This window comes from Gossypium raimondii, chromosome 5 (assembly GCF_025698545.1).
Source record: "Gossypium raimondii isolate GPD5lz chromosome 5, ASM2569854v1, whole genome shotgun sequence".
Taxonomy (NCBI): Eukaryota; Viridiplantae; Streptophyta; class Magnoliopsida; order Malvales; family Malvaceae; genus Gossypium; species Gossypium raimondii.
The window spans coordinates 14,741,178-14,757,128 of NC_068569.1; the positions used below are offsets into that span (position 1 = coordinate 14,741,178).

At 33.4% G+C, this 15,951-nt stretch overlaps 2 protein-coding genes and 1 non-coding gene across 5 annotated transcripts; 2 read left to right on the plus strand and 1 right to left on the minus strand.

Moving 5' to 3' along the window:
* The first annotated feature begins 6,183 nt into the window (after window positions 1-6,183).
* Window positions 6,184-6,334, plus strand: LOC128041516 (U4 spliceosomal RNA). The gene has a single exon (XR_008196526.1). It is a non-coding gene; the product is annotated as a U4 spliceosomal RNA (small nuclear RNA).
* Window positions 6,190-9,755, plus strand: LOC105771244 (high mobility group B protein 9). Of its 3 annotated transcripts, none has more exons than XM_012592660.2 (7): window positions 6,190-6,551; window positions 6,657-7,556; window positions 7,760-7,838; window positions 7,947-8,109; window positions 8,269-8,367; window positions 8,997-9,355; window positions 9,437-9,755. In XM_012592660.2, exons 2-7 carry the CDS (start codon window positions 7,381-7,383, stop codon window positions 9,548-9,550), a joined length of 990 nt encoding a protein of 329 aa, XP_012448114.1. In that variant the 5' UTR covers window positions 6,190-6,551; window positions 6,657-7,380; the 3' UTR covers window positions 9,551-9,755. The 3 variants fall into 3 exon arrangements, with proteins under 3 accessions (XP_012448114.1, XP_012448113.1, XP_052486787.1); XM_012592659.2 differs by having other exon boundaries at window positions 9,450-9,755; XM_052630827.1 differs by having other exon boundaries at window positions 9,459-9,755.
* Window positions 9,756-11,115: 1,360 nt separating this feature from the next.
* On the minus strand, window positions 11,116-14,207 carry LOC105770645 (mechanosensitive ion channel protein 8). Its single transcript, XM_012591930.2, has 5 exons — window positions 12,636-14,207; window positions 12,416-12,539; window positions 12,038-12,331; window positions 11,751-11,953; window positions 11,116-11,670 (listed from the first exon to the last, which is right to left on the minus strand). Exons 1-5 carry the CDS (start codon window positions 14,069-14,071, stop codon window positions 11,382-11,384), a joined length of 2,346 nt encoding a protein of 781 aa, XP_012447384.1. The 5' UTR covers window positions 14,072-14,207; the 3' UTR covers window positions 11,116-11,381.
* Between the last annotated feature and the right edge of the window lie 1,744 nt (window positions 14,208-15,951).

The window sequence follows — 15,951 nt, forward strand, 5'->3', positions numbered from 1 at the left end:
AGTTAATATTTTTAATGATATGGAATTTAAATAAATAAAATAACTTGGACAATTTTGCAAATTTCCTTATGTCGCGGCATGTCATTATTTCACGCTGTTCAACTTTCAATTACACTCTCTTTTTTTTTTTATAATTAGGAAAATAATTCACCTGGTTAGTTTTTTTTCCTTTTATAGATATGTCTTCTCTAACCTCCAAAAGAAATATCATCTCTCTAAAAATTATTACCTTATTTTTACTTTACATAAATATCTAATTTGAACATTTTAATAAAATTATAGTCAAATGCCTATTTATTAATTCAAAATTATTTTTGCAATTCTTGGCACCACCACAACTCTTAATTATTTGAGTCTTCTATCTTTGATTGGCCGTAATAAAAAAATCAAGTCTTTGCATTTATAAATGAACATTTGACAAAACATATCCTTAATTAGAATAATAGATTTCTTTCAAGGGCCGGAAAGGAGGTGGTTATTAAAACAGCGTGAGTGTCTTTTTTCTCCCTCATAATACTTATAATGATCTATAGAAAATGAACTCATTCTGATGGAGCTTGGAGGATGATAGGAAAAGAATTCATTGGGCAACTTGGAATAGATTGTGTGCTCCAAATAAGCTTGGCGGATTGGGTTTTCTCAATATGTACTGTTTCAATTTGACACTATTAGTTAAACAAGGGTGGAGGTTCCTCAACCAACCTAAATCTCCTCCGTGCAAGAATTTCAAGGATAAATACTTCTCTATTAGCGATTTTCTTAGTTCAATGAAGAGTGCTTCTCCCTCTTTTATTTGGAAAAGTATTCATATGGCTAAAGTAGTGTTCCTTGAAGGTACTAGATAGTGAATAGGAAAAAGAAACATGATTAGTGTTTTTAATCAACCATGGTTAATGATGATGGTAAATTTTTTTGTTGACATTATTCCTATGGATGGGTGTGCCCATATGTGAGTATGTGATTTAATTCATCCTAATAGAGGCTCATGGGATAGGGATATGGTGGAAGGATTGCTTGTACCGTATGATGCTGAGCGGGTTTTGCGTATGCCATTAAGTTGATATTCTATGGAGGATATTTCCTATTCTGTCAAGTCTGACTATCAAGTGACTCTTAGCTTATTTTTCAACATTATTGATTTTCATGTCAATGGCCCTTGTCAAACTTTGTGGAATGAGGCTTTGCTGTCAAAAATAAAATAATTCTTGTGGTGATTGTTACGAAGGTTTGTGCCTTATAATACCAAGCTTTTTGGCTCGAGGGGCTGATATTGATCTTCTCTGCCCGAGATGTTGTCAAGTAAATGAGGATTTAGAGCATATTATTTTTCATTGCCCTTTCACAATTGTTATGTAGCATGAACTAGGACTTAAACCAGTTTCTATTTCAATAGAGGATATTATCATTCGAGTTTTGGCAAACAACAAGAGAAAAAAGGTGGCGTGTGGGGGGATGATTTGGGGGTATTTGGTATAGTAGGAATGAGGTGGTGTGGAAACAAAAGGTTATGATGACAAACAAACTTGTACAGTATGTTGATGAATTTTTACAGTGTTGGAAAAGGGCTCGGGTTGTTCATTCTTCTCAATTGGTTATGCATGACATGGTTAAGGGTGGGGATATTTGTTGGCGTAAGTTAGGGTTGTGGAAGTTAAAATGTAATGTTGATGAAGCCACTTTCGTGAATAATGGGTGCATGGGATTGGCAGCAGTTTTGCGAAATGACAAAAGTGATTTTATTCGATGCATTTTGAGTTTTATGAAGAGAACTCTTGATTCTTTTTTGTTTCGTGAGGCTCTCTCCTAGCTCATGTCCTTGCATGCAAACAATGTTATAATTGAGATCAATAGTTAGCATCTTTGGCAAGCCTTTCATCATGATTACGAGGATGTCTCGGACATAGGTTTTGTTCATAAAGATTGTGTTACTATTGCCTCTGCTTTTCAATCCTTTCAATTGTGTTGGTTTCGTAGGGATGCTAATAAGGTTGCTTATGTTTTGGCAAGAGGAGCTTAATTGAAATCAAACTACATGGATTGCACTATTTGTCATTCTTCTATTGTCCGTATTGCAAACATTGAGAAATTGTCTAGCTTGCATGTCAACAAGGGGAGCTAAATTTGGGTGTATTGGGTAAGCTTTATGGCTTAGGGTTAGGTGCTCTCTTTGTTATATCCTTGTTGTAACAATTCGTTTTTTAGCGGTGTTGGAAACAGTGATTTCAGGGCCACTAAATTCGACGAGTAAGTTCATAAATATTATTATTTAATATTTATGAGTCAAATGTGATTTTTAAAAAGGTTTTTGATTTGATAATTTGTGTTATATAAGTGATTTATTAAGTTCAAGTGATTTTAGAAAATGAGGTATCGAGACCTTGTTTTTATAAACTAAGCCGTAAATATTTTTATAAATATTTACGGAGTGTCATTAAGGTGGTATTAAAGTTTCATTAAGAAATTTTAACGTTCCGGTAGTTAATTAAGAGAAAAGGGTGAAATTAAAAAAAGTGCATTCCCGAGACTCTGCTCCCGTAAATCGGACTCGTAAATATTTTTAATAAATATTTACTAAGCTATTTGTGTAGTTAATTAGGTTTCGATTAAGTGAATTTGCTTGAATTAAAGATAATTAGTTATAAGGACTAAATTGCATATAGGGTGAAAGTTGAATTATAGATTAAAAATTTAAAGGACTAAATAAGCAATTATGCCATTGGCATTAAATGAGGCAACATAAGGATGAAGATATTTATAAAATTTAAATTTAAAATATATAATATTATATCTTAATTATTAAGTATATATATTATATTATATTATAATTATAAAATAAAGAATAAATAAAAAGAAAGAAAAAAAAACGAAACAGAAAGAAAAAGAAAGAAAGAAAATAAAAAGGAAAGAAAGGAAGGAGAAAGCCACGGCGTTAGGGCTTCAATTGTTCAAAGTTCAATTGGTTAGTCAATTTAGTTCATTTTTCTTGTAATATTTATGTTTTTAGAATTCCGGTGTTAAATACTACCCGACCCATGTCAAAATTTTAGAAATTATTGAGTTTTTAAGTGTTGCCTATGTTAAATAATTTTAATATTATAGGCTAAATTGATAGATTTTTACATTAGAAATGAAAAAAAGGTTAAATTGTAGAACAAATTGTAAATTTTGAGTAATAAGGACTAAATTGTGAAAATTTTGAAATTTAGGGATTTAAGTGAAATTAAAGAGTTAAATCTAGTTTAAAGTGGAAATTGAATGAAAATATAAGATTAAATGTAAAGAAATAAAGTTAGTCTCGGTTTAGGGACTAAATAGAAAATTAGGCAAATATTGAGCAAAAATTGAAATATGCAATATGAAATTGAATTGTGTTGTATCGATGAATTTTAATGTTTTAATTTTGTACCTAACGTCGTACCGAAATCCTCGATTAAAAAGGGGAAAGATAAAGTCGACGTGGAATAGCTTGGAATTCCTGGTTTGTATTTCTATAATCCGAATCTAATTATTAATTATTGTATTTTGATTTAATGCTTATGGTAAGTGGCTAAGGTGAGTATTTGATAATTTGATATTGAATTGAATTAAAGTTAATGGAAATTGATTGAATTGATATATATATATATATATATATATATATATATATATATGATTGTATTAATTGTTTTATTTGAATTGAATTTATGTGATTATATGAAAAATTGATATTGGTTATTGGTTGTATTTGAAATGTGAAATTTAAACCCTATTAATTGTATCAGGCTGGATCGGATATAGATGGCATGTCATAGGATTGGAATAGTTTAGGGATTTTTTCGACTTCGAGTCGATGAGACACTGGGTGTCAAATTATTACTTCGAATTAATTCAATGAGGCACTGAGTGCCAATTTACTTCGGTTTAGCTGATGAGAAACTGGGTGTCAAGTTATTACTTCGAATTATCCGATTAGGCACTGGGTGCCAAACTGGTATGTTTTGGTTGGATCTGTGTATCCGTCCAAGTCCGAGTTATGTTAATAGGGGTAATTAAATGAAATGATACCATGATCGATGTTGGATAATATTATATGTGAAATGAAAATGGGACTGTGAATTGAAATATGGATTGAGACACATGAATTGTGTATTCATGAATTGAACATAGAATGAACATTATTGTTGTTTAAGTGAAATGTGTATTATATTGTGAGAAGCTATTTTATGGCAAATAATGAGAATTGAGTATGGTATAAAATTATGTATTTATGAATTGAGTATTGAGTGGTTAATGCTATTGTATAAATAAATGTGAATTTTAAATATTCAATTGTGTTTAATATTTAATTGTGTCTATTATATTATTTTGTCTTTAAATATTCAGATTATAGAAATACCACTGAGTTTTACTCAGCGTACGGTTTTGTTTCCCGTGCGCAGGTTAGGTACTTAACTTTTGATCGCTGATTAAACATCCAACAACGATCCCAAACTCAAATGTGGTGATGTTTATCCTTTGTGTCGGCATGTACCTAAGGTGTCTAAATAATAGTTATTTTGTGGTTTGATTGTAAATGAGGTTATAAGTTTAATTTTGGTTGGTTTTATACATATAAATATGTGTTTGTTTTTGAAGCTATATTATGGCATGGTAAATTGAACTAAATCTAGATAGGTGCATGTGAATTTTAATTCTATGTTTAAGTGCTCGTGAACTAGGCAAAATTGTTTTGGATTTGATATGTTTATAATTTGGATTAAAATGATGCTTTGATGACTTGTTTTGATGATATGAAATGTTTGAAATTTCTGTTTGTTTAATCTGCAAACTTCAGTAATGCTCCGTAACCTGGTTCTGGCGAGGGATACAGGTTGGGGGTGTTACACTTGTCTACCTTGATCGGTTTTTCCATTAATGAATTCGTTTTCTCCAAAAAAATTTTAAAAAATTATTTAAAGTCATAATATTTTGGCATAATAACTTATTTGGCCCTCAAACTTTACAAAAAAAAAGTCATATTAGCATTTTATTTAATTTTTCGCTTTTTTAGCTCATAAACTTGTAGTTCTTTTGTCAAATCACCCCAAAATAAATGGAAAAGTTAACATTTTTTAACTTCGTGGACGTGGCGGCATACATGTGAATGGCCACATGGATGACACATCAGCATTTAATTATTTTTTAAATTTTAAAAATTAAAAAAAAAGAAAAAAATATTTTAAAAATCATTAAAATTATTTAAAAATAAAAAATTATTTAAAAAATCATTAAAATTATTTAAAAATTATAACTAAATTATAAAAGTTGTAATTTATTTTTTAATGTTTCAAAAATTTAAAAATTAATTAAATGATGTCATATCATCTATGTGGCAATTCACGTGCATGCCACATCAGAAAAATTGACAAATGCTAATTTTTCCATAATTTTGAAGTGATTTGATAATAGAAAAAGTTGAATAATTAAAAGAGACAAGGAGTTAAATGGAGGCTAAAATAATTTTTTTGTAAAGTTAGAGGGTGGAAAAATCATTATGCCTGACATTTTTAAAGAAATATTTTATTTTTGTTATTTTTTGATTTTCTTATCAATAACTTAGAATTTTGTTAAGTTAAAATAGTTTTGATAAGATATATTTAGTTGTTTCTTTGAAAATTTATATATCTCTTACAGCAAACCGCTGCATGACATGTTTCAAAATAACAAAAAAGGTACTTGCCTATATCAACAAAAAAATATCTGTATAATTTTGCCTCTTTAAATTTCATGTGATCATAAAATACCAACTAATATATCAGTGACTAATGGTAAAAGACATTAAAAAGGCTTATTTAAATATAATTTTTTACATTATTAGTAAATTGATAAGGACACGTCTTTAACTGGTTCTCCTTTGGAGCAAATCTCTTCGGAAGTTCCAGCTGTAGAAATCAAGTGCGACGCCCAGTGTAAATGATAATTGGTACAGATACTAGTGAGTCTGATTTATATGAAAGAGTGAAGTTGAATTGAAGAATACCCATGCAAAAGCTTTCTCATCTCCCATTTTGCGACTTCAAAACTAGAATCAAGTAAGGTTGAATGCCACAGGGAGAGAGGCTAATAAGATCAGGGAAGTGATGCTCCAAATCCCACATCACTTGAGAATATGCTGCTGATGGTTCCTAAGTCCTATAAAAGGACAACGGCGAGCTGGGCTTAACCATCTTTGCGCTTGGGGCAATGACGCAGCTCATGAGGTTCTAACCGAGGCGCGTCTATTGCTGGTTGAAAACTATTTCCAAACCCCCTCTTAGGCCTGGGCTTGTCCCTGGCCTTGGAGAATTTCTGGAAGGGCTCCCTTCGGGGTAAAGCCCTACAATATCTAGTATAAGCCTGAGCTAACGCTAGTGGTAATAAAATGGTTCCAATTATTCGCGACTTTCCTGGGCCAAATAATGTTCTGCATTGAATGATCCACTGGATGTCCAAATGGTCTGTTTCCCATATAAATGAAGTCTCAGTTGAATACTTCTGATTTTACTAGACAGCTATTCTAGTCACCAGGGGCGGCGAAGACAGGCCCCAAAATGGTAAATTTATAATATAATCTCTTCAAAATTTGAAAAAAAATCGCAAAATGATAAAATGAGAAAATTATACTTAACCCTTAAAAAATTTATTATTCTTTTTTCTAGCTTTTCAAAGTCAAGCTTACTGAATACGTTATTTCAACTCGGCATACAACGGATATAAAGATGACCCAGTACTACCAGCCAAGTAGAAAGCAATTTGACCAAAGATCAACAGACAAGTAAGAGAAAGGTTTGGAGCTTTTTAAAATATTTGATTTGTTATAAATCTACGATGGAGATGCCTTTTTCAACCCATCAAAAGCGTACGCTGCTGCACTACAGAACTGGAACCCAAAAAAAGACTATATGCCAGATATCTTTCAACAGATGTACGCTAAGATATGTTCAGAAAATCATCAGAACAAGAAGCGCAAGTGCATGTCATCGTTTGGAGAAAGCAAAACCAGAAAGAGCAAATCAAAACCCCCTTTCAGCTGCAGAGATGTCAGGCTTCGAATGACACGAGAGAAAAAGATAGAGGGTGAAAAGAAAAACCAGTGTATAAATAAATAATGAACATAGCCGGTGTAATTTAATAACCCCATTAGGACCTTATTCTTGATTGGTTGGCCACTCCAAATCCCCAGAAAAAGCCGATTTTGTGTAATCCTTACTTGCTCAAGCGTCCAAAGACCCCGTTTCTTTAATTTCACCTTTTTTTTTCTGCCCCTTCCTTAATTGTAATCTTATCATTCTTCTCTTTGTCATTATCCTCCATAAAGTAGAACTAGTATTCCCTCTCGCACTTTCTGTTTCTTTCGACTGGTTTCTCCGGTGACCACCATTAATGGACAGTGGCAGCAAAACAACTCCGTCTTCCGTGAAAGCCAAGGGTCGAAATGGGGTTGTTGAGAAGAAAGAGTACCCGGATTCTCTAACCTCTCATGAGGAAGTTGTTAAGGACCCGATCGTTTTCTGGGATACTCTCAGGCGCTTTCATTTCATCATGGGCACCAAGTTCATGTAATTCTCATCCTTCTCTCGGTTCTCTTTTTTTTTTTTTCTTTCGAGAGTAACTTTGGTGCTGATTATGTATTAGATATATGAAAATGTAATGCGTTTTCTTGAACTTATCAAATTTACACTGTTACTCCTTTAAATAAAGGTAATGTCTTTTCATGCTCCTTTGCATTTATCTTTGTTTTGACGGCTTCTGTATTTTAAAGGATTCCTGTGATTGGAGGAAAGGAGCTAGATTTACATGTTCTGTATGTAGAAGCCACCAAAAGGGGTGGTTATGAGAAGGTTAACCTTTTTCATATTTTTTTCTTGCGATTTTCATCTAAATGCCACTATCTTGTAAAGTGTAAAACATCTCACCAATCTTTTGCTTTGATTGCTATGGCTGAGTAGGTAGTTTCAGAGAAGAAATGGAGGGAAGTGGGCAGTGTTTTCAAGTTCTCTCCAACGACGACGAGTGCATCTTTCGTGCTTAGAAAACACTACTTCAGCCTTCTTTACCATTACGAACAGGTTCATTTTTTTAAGATGAAGGGTCCTCTCAACACTCCTACAGGTATGTGTTTTTTTTTTCAATGCATATGTTTGTTTTTATTGCATGGATTTTTCCTTTTTTTCTTTTATTTATGGCAGAAAACTGTTATTTGATCTTACCCTCTTTGTTCCCTTGTTTTATGTAATTCATGTACGACTCTAATGCTCTACGTCTGTGCAGTTGCATCTCCTGTCAACGACCCTTCATGCAGGCCTGAACTGGCTCTCGTGGAATATTCCCCTCAACCGATAAGAGAATCCCCAGATCCACTTATTGAAGGTGCTTCCTTTTTCCTATATTAATCCTCTAATTTCTCCATTTTATTGTTTTCAATAGGGAAAGGTACGAGAGGATAGAGTTAGTTTCATTCCCAATCCACACAACACAAATATGTTCAAATATAATTTCTTTATGCCCCAAAATTCGGTTTGATTTGTGAGTGTCAAATAGGCAAGGGTCATTATGATACCGTAGAAATCTAGCCATTTTATTGGTAGGGTCTTTGATATTTAATCTGTATGTCGATAGCTTAGTGATTTCTCAATCTTATTTTTTCATATGGGGTCCAGCCATGTTTATCCATAAGTTTATGGTAATATGTGGCTATGGTATTTATGATATTTGTATATTTTGCTGTCTCTATCTATGGTTCATTCCGATGTTTTCAATGGCATGGTGTTACATAATAACCTAGCAAACATTTAGTTTCGCAAGGCATTTCATGTTCAAATCTGCACCCAACTGCTTCTGGAAGCAATGTGTAACATTGACATTTAACCTAGTTTAAATGGATTATTTCTAACTACATTTTGTTGAAGCTCTTAATCAATAATGGTAGAATGCTGCTTTGAACATCTCCAGGCTTGCAATTGATTAGATAACCTTATCTGATATGGTTCTCTTTGTAGGAACTTCCTGTTTCTCAGTTACGGGAACGATCGAAGGGAAGTTCGATTGTGGTTATCTGATATCTGTGAGGTTGGGTTCCGAGGTTCTTAGTGGAGTGCTTTACCATCCACAACAGCCAGTTTCTGAATATAGCAATGCCATTGTCCCATACAAGCAAGTTCGCAGCGCTCGCCATTCAAGGAGGAGGAGAAGCAGAAGGGCCGGGGACCCCAGCTATCCAAAACCGAATCGGAGTGGTTATAACTTTTTCTTTGCTGAAAAGCATTATAAACTCAAATCACTGTACCCCAACAGAGAGAGGGAGTTCACTAAAATGATAGGAGAGTCTTGGAACAGTCTCAGCCCAGAAGAAAGGATGGTAATTGCAAAACGATGAAAGAGATCTTATTTAGAGTCTCTTAATCCATACATTTTTTCCCCAATGTGCTATGATATGAAGTTATTTTGTGTAGGTGTACCAGAACATTGGATTGAAAGACAAGGAAAGATACAGGAGAGAATTGAAAGAGTACAAAGAGAGACTGAAGCTGAGGCAGGAGGGTGGGGAAGTTGACAAACCTCATTACTAAAAGGGCTATGTAAATAATTATAACAACTGCTTGCTATATATTGGATGGCTTGCCTCCTATAGATGTTTTAGCTTTATAAATAATCTTTTTTATATATATGGAAGACTTGCATTCTAATCTCTACGCTTCTGATTTGCTGCGTTCAGAAGCGATGTGGGATTAAGGATTTGGTTTATTTTATTTATGCTACATCATCATCTGGCAACGTGTCTACTAAATTTTTGTAGAATAAGTTGTGAATGTTTGGACTGTTTACCCCCGAATGGTCAAGATCTGCATAAGTATGGTTTAAAACTTGAGAATGTTTATTTTAGACATGTTATTATCAAGTAATAAATATATATTTAAATAATATTTAAATTAGTTAATATTATTATATTTTAGTATATGAAATATAAATTTTAAATATTTTTAAGTAATAAATATTAATTATTTATAAAATATAAATAGAATATATAAATTATATTTTAAATATTTAAGTATAATTATTAAATATTTATAATTAGTATTTTAAAAATATTTTTTATTTTTAATTAATGATTTTAATACATTTGTAATTAAGTATAAAAAGAAAAGAGAAAGAATTATGTTATTAGAGTATTAAAAAAATAATTAAGGACGTGTTTTTAGGAAAGAAAAACAAAAAATTTTAGTTAAAAAATAATTTGTTTAGTGTAATTTTTTTCCTAAATATATTTTTTAAAGCCAAAAGTACTTTTTCTTGTTCTTTTTTAAGGCATTACTAAACAGGCTTGAACCAATTGGATGTTGGGGGAAAATCAGGACTCTTACGAGTTGGACATCTTTCATAAGTTGCACCGAAAATGTTGTGGGCTTTTCCACGGCTATGTTTGGGTTCTTGGATATGATCTTGAGAATATTAGGTTTTACCAAATCTACGGTGAAATGTTAGCATTTTTAAAGTGTTTGCATCAGAGTAATGCACTTGTCATTCAGTCTTGGACAAAGTATTACAGATTTATACACACTATTTTACATAGCAGGTAGAAAGAGATGATTATACCTGCTTGTACCTATATTTGAAAGTTTAAGGCTGAATTTGAAATTTAGTGATGCGAGTAATGTTTACCCTATTTCTTAATTATGTGATTAAACATTTAATTTCCACTTATAAGAATAAAGTACATGGTTAATTGTTTATATTTTCAGAGAACATTAATTGTTTTTGGTGATAGATACATTGATTATAAAAATATTGTCTTCAACTATTTATTGAAGGTTAATTTGGATAATATATTAAAGTTTAGTGTTTTTTTTATCTCTAATATAAAATTTAATTTGGATCTTTCATGTCAAATTATTAAAAAAAAAAGAAAGGTGCAACATGTTAGAAAAGTTAATTATGCATAATTTGGAAATTTAACATTAATTTCAGAATATCTAGAGATATTTAACTTATACTTTATTTATATAGAGATGTTTCATTTTATTTTCTGCTTTGGTTTTAACAGACTTTTGTTTTCTTTGGGCCTGTTTCGGTTTGGGTCTGTTGGTTTTTTCGTCTAGCATAATAATTAAAGCACAATCCTTTTCTTCAAAAAAAAACTGTGATTATTCTTGTTATATATATACATGCCACATCGATATTATCTAACATAATCATTTGTTTTCACAAAATGTTATTCAACTCTTTGTACCCATCTATATTTAGAAGCTATCCCCCAAGTCATGGGATGGGACAGTGCTTTGTTTTGTCTTGAACTTACTATCTAGTAGACAGAAAGATGGATATTGAGGCAACACTGCTCTCAAACTCCCACCAAGATTATTAAATCTTCTACACCAGTAATTAGCTTAGCTAAGACAAGTACTCCAATTTGAAGGCAGCCTGTGTGAAACCAAATTAGGCATGTTCCTCACATTCACATCCATAGGCAGCAACCGATATTCAATGTCAAGCTCTTTAAGTATTTTAATCGTTTCTTCAAGTAAATGGCCTCTCCTAATCCATCTCTCCGCCATGTTTTGGTAGTTCATTTTGTGCTTCGACGATACCGAAAACTTCAGCTTGTTCATCTCTTCTACATCCGTCACAACCAGCAGTGGGTTACGATGCCAGTGGTGCTCCCTGCTCTCTATGTACCTGGAAATTGCACTCTTTCCGTATTAGTAAACCTCAAATGCTTACACATTTGTTTAGCTAAATCAAGACGCTTTATTTACCCAATAATTCTTTCTTTCATGGTGGCAATCTTCTCTGGTGGAGTTGAAACATGGATGCAAAATTGAATTGTTTCAACCATGTCTGGACTTCGGTAGAAGTTTCCAATGGGCTTGGTAGACAATACGCTGTTCGGATATACAAGCTTTTGGCCATCACACCTTAAGAACACCGTGGTTAATATATTCATTTCTTCTACTACCATCTGAGGCCCAAATCAGCAAACGTAAGTAATCAACACACTGACCCTGGAGACAAAGGAAAAGGAGGCAAGTGGTTTTTTTATTACCTGCACTCCATCCACCTCGCAGCGATCACCGACATCGAATGGATGCATTATGAATAAAAAGATTATTGCTTCAAACACAGTCTTGCATGTATTCCCGAAGATAAACACCACCAACAGAAGTTGTGAGCTTATGAATACAAGGAAGTGGGTGACAGGGATTCCGAGTATGATGAGCCAAATTATGATAATGATAATGGCTACTACGATGTTCAACATGTTGTGGAGTTCATCCACGGCAGTTTTTGTGTCATTTAGGGACAATGCAAGTGCTTTTCGGTCTCTGAAGGCATTGACCTTGAAGATGAAAAAAAGGTCTTTTAGTGTGTTTCTCAACAAATTAAGACAAAAGAAAAAAGAAGGGAATTCCACTCCCATTACCAGCCAATTGGTGAGAGATGCCTTGTTGATTTCTTCGTCTTCACTTCCTGCTCCGAAGACTTGCAATGCCTTTATAGCTTCATCTCGACCCATAAAGCGCATAAGGTCTGTAATGTAAATGCATCTGATAGGAGATTTATGCCATTAAGTTATCAGCATTACAGCATCATTGGACATTAAACAGTTACAAGTTTTGAGGCAAGGAAAAGAGGAACTTTACTGAGACTCTGGCTTAGTAACATTCTGGAAAATCTTGTTAGCTGCTTCGTTTGCTTGGTGTTCACTCCTAATCTGCACTGAAGATTCATCATCTCCCTCACAGTTGAGTATCTGCTCATCCAGGGTAGTCAAGTTCCTGCGGCTAACCATATTAATCATCCTCCTCATATTCCAAGCTGATATATTCTTCTGATTCAGCTTCTGAAGGTGGTCGAGTTTGATATTCTCAGCTTTCCTCTTAGATATTAGCTTTGAAATCCTGGGACTATTCTTCACCTTACTGGTTTTTTGTGCTGCCTCAGTCCTTGGAGGAAGGGTGCTGGTATTTTGTGAGTCCTCAATCTCGGGTTCATTATCCTCTTCTTCTTCTTTGTCAAACAAGGGAGGACCATAGAGTATCTCAAGGACGTATTGATTGAAAAGAGCTTCCTGGATTCTGTCAAAGAAGGTTTTTACATGGAATGATGAAGCAAGGACTTTAACAAGGAGGGTTTTGACGAGCCATATCAAGGTAGCCACCAAGAAACATATGAGAATCTTGGTTACGTATGGTAACACCTTGCTGTTGGTCTCCTCCTGGACTTTGTCATTTATTACCAAACGCCACACCAGCAATACGAGACCTAACCAGAGGCTGTTCTGAACAGGCTTTCTCAATCCATACACGAAATAGAGAACTCGTTTTCGCAGAAGAAAATTGCGCTCGATGAGGATCACAACTAATCGGATTACCCAACCCGAAACAAGTCGTCCACAGATTAATGCCAAAACCATTATCTCCCATTTCCATAACTGAAGGTCGCAAAGCCTTAGACTTTTGATACCAGGGATGGAGACACTACAAACTAAGGCTGCTATAATTAGAACCAGACTTAACCACTGAAGTATCGTCAGTAAATTGAACTTCAGTGCCTTGTATTCATCTGGATTGTCTCCCTCGTCATTGTTATTTTCCTTGAACTCGTCTTCAGAGTACATACTGTTGCTCCTTCCATATCGGTCCTCAAGTGGGTCAAGCAACCTGGACTTGGTTTTATTCACCAATTGCCTCCATGAGTTTTGACGAAGGTAATCAGTTGAATCACACCTCAAAAACTGTCCTCCACCCAAACCAGAAGACCATTGGGGTGCTTGGCCTGAGACGTCCTTGCTCTTTTGCCGCACAGCTTCAGTCAACACTTCATGAAATGAAACTTTGGATTTCCTGGATGAACCTGAAGGTTGTTGAACCCTTGATGTGTTGTCCCCATTTTCCTTGACAGCAGCATCGCTACTGTTGTCTATGTTGACGATCACTTCTTCTCTCTGCTTGCGAGCATCAAACGACTCTGCCGTATGACTGTCGTCGGAGTGAAGCAGGAGAGGTTGCTGTTCAGGGTTTTGTTGCTGTTTTGCACTAGAACAGTATGATTTCAAAGACTTTCTCAAGGGTTCCATTTCTCAACTTCTTTGTAAGAAGAACTACTGACCATTGAATGCACCTTATAAATGGTAGGAGAATAGGGAGTTTTTCCGAGGGAAAAAAATGGAGAATTGTTAGCCGTTGAAAGACGATGGAGCCAAAGCCAAAATTGTATTCGTGAAAACACGCTTGTGTCATGAGTCATGTGATTAGAAAGATTCCAAGAGCATATTTTTTGGTAATGGAGTCTTTTTCTTCTTTTTTTTCTGCCCTTGTGCCTAGCATAAATCCCCATATCGACCGAGAAATTCTCACGCAGATGCTTTTCTCTTGGAGCTCTAGTATTTACGATTCCACGATAAATGGTGCTCTTCTAGTTTGGTTCCAGACTGAAGAGTCGAACGCTTGAGTTACATTGTATCATTGAGTTATATAAGAACAAAACCAAGCCAAGAGAGTAGAAAATAAATTGAAAAATGAACAAGAAAAAAATTCAAGTTTCTGAACCCTGCTTAGAGTAGTGTTGATAAAGACTGACAAAATAAAAAAGGGATAAAAAAGCCTACATAATCGAATCCGATATCTTGAATGATCTTTATATCGACGGTACCATATCCATTGCATATATTCTCTCTACTTGAAAAAGCCTTCTTCAAATATGCATTCGAGTATTGAGCGATAAGCTGTCACGTACGTGTTTATGGCCTTTCTCTAATCAGTGATTATTCGTTAACCATCAAGAACCATCGAAAGAATAATTAAAATGATTTAACTTCCACCACATTGGGGAATCCACTGTCCAGCAGTAGAATATAATGTGAAACAGCATATCAATGTATAGCCAGGGGTGAGTGCTTGATCGAATCGAATGATAAAATTTTGAGTTAATCGAAGTGATGAATTATATTTTATCATCTTAACTCGATTTGAAAATTTCTCGAACCGAGTCGAGTGAGATGGAATTCGAATAGAATCGAATTGAATATATTTTTTCGAGTTAAATTAAAAAAATTATTTTAGGTCCTTATAATCACTGTCACTCAACGTAATCAAATTGTTATTAACTTTAATCCCCTCATAATTTATTTATTAATCTTTTATATACGAGTTAACTTTTTGTTTGCTTAGTTGCTTCAATTATCTTTTATTCTTGTAACTATGTATTTTGAAATTAAAAATATACTAAATGTAAAAATGTGATCTTTTAATAAAAATATTTTAAAGATAAAATGTGAAATTAATACCAATAAATTTTAACACGAATATTTTATGGCATCATCAATAATTTAATTTTAGCGAAAATTTATTAAGATTCAACATGATAAAACAATTCAATAATATAAATAATACAAAATGTGAAATTTAATTTAACAATATAAATAGTAGATATAAATAAAATTATTATTATTTAGATTTAGGAAAATTTTTTGGATGATTTTAATTTTCTATTTGTGGGTAAAGGGTGAGAAGTAAAAGTTTAGAGAGAAACTAAAAAATTTTGGAGGTTGAGGGAGTAAAATGTTGGGGGAAAATAAATGGGAGGATTAAAATTTTGGGAGGGAAATATTCAAAAAAAAAAAAAAAAGGGGAGGGGGGAATGGGTTTGGGATAGAAGAGGGTGGGGTGAGAGGAGAACAAAAGTTATGGGAAAAAAATGAGAGGGAGTAAAAGTTTTGGGAAGAAAATAAAAAAGTTTAAGAATTTAGGGTAATAATATAAATTATTATAGTTTGATATTCAGTTTATTCGAATTATTTGAGTTATTCAAATTCGAAAATCAAACTCGATTCGAACTCGAAATTCGAAAAAAAATTCAAATTGACTCAAATAACTTGATTTGTTTAATTTGAAATTTGAAATTTTTATTTTATTTTTTGAGTTGAATCAAGTTTTACTAAACCTAACAAGGACAATT

Excerpts from the sequence above, each read along its gene's own strand:
- LOC105770645 (XM_012591930.2), bottom strand. The coding sequence starts at position 14,071 with ATGGAACCCTTGAGAAAGTCTTTGAAATCATACTGTTCTAGTGCAAAA. Across the intron at positions 12,332-12,415 it reads CATCTCTCACCAATTGGCTG|GTCAATGCCTTCAGAGACCG; the intron begins GTAATGGGAGTG and ends TTCATCTTCAAG. Across the intron at positions 11,671-11,750 it reads ATGAAAGAAAGAATTATTGG|GTACATAGAGAGCAGGGAGC; the intron begins GTAAATAAAGCG and ends TGCAATTTCCAG.
- LOC105771244 (XM_012592659.2), top strand. The coding sequence starts at position 7,381 with ATGGACAGTGGCAGCAAAACAACTCCGTCTTCCGTGAAAGCCAAGGGT. Across the intron at positions 7,557-7,759 it reads ATCATGGGCACCAAGTTCAT|GATTCCTGTGATTGGAGGAA; the intron begins GTAATTCTCATC and ends TGTATTTTAAAG. Across the intron at positions 8,368-8,996 it reads CCCAGATCCACTTATTGAAG|GAACTTCCTGTTTCTCAGTT; the intron begins GTGCTTCCTTTT and ends TTCTCTTTGTAG.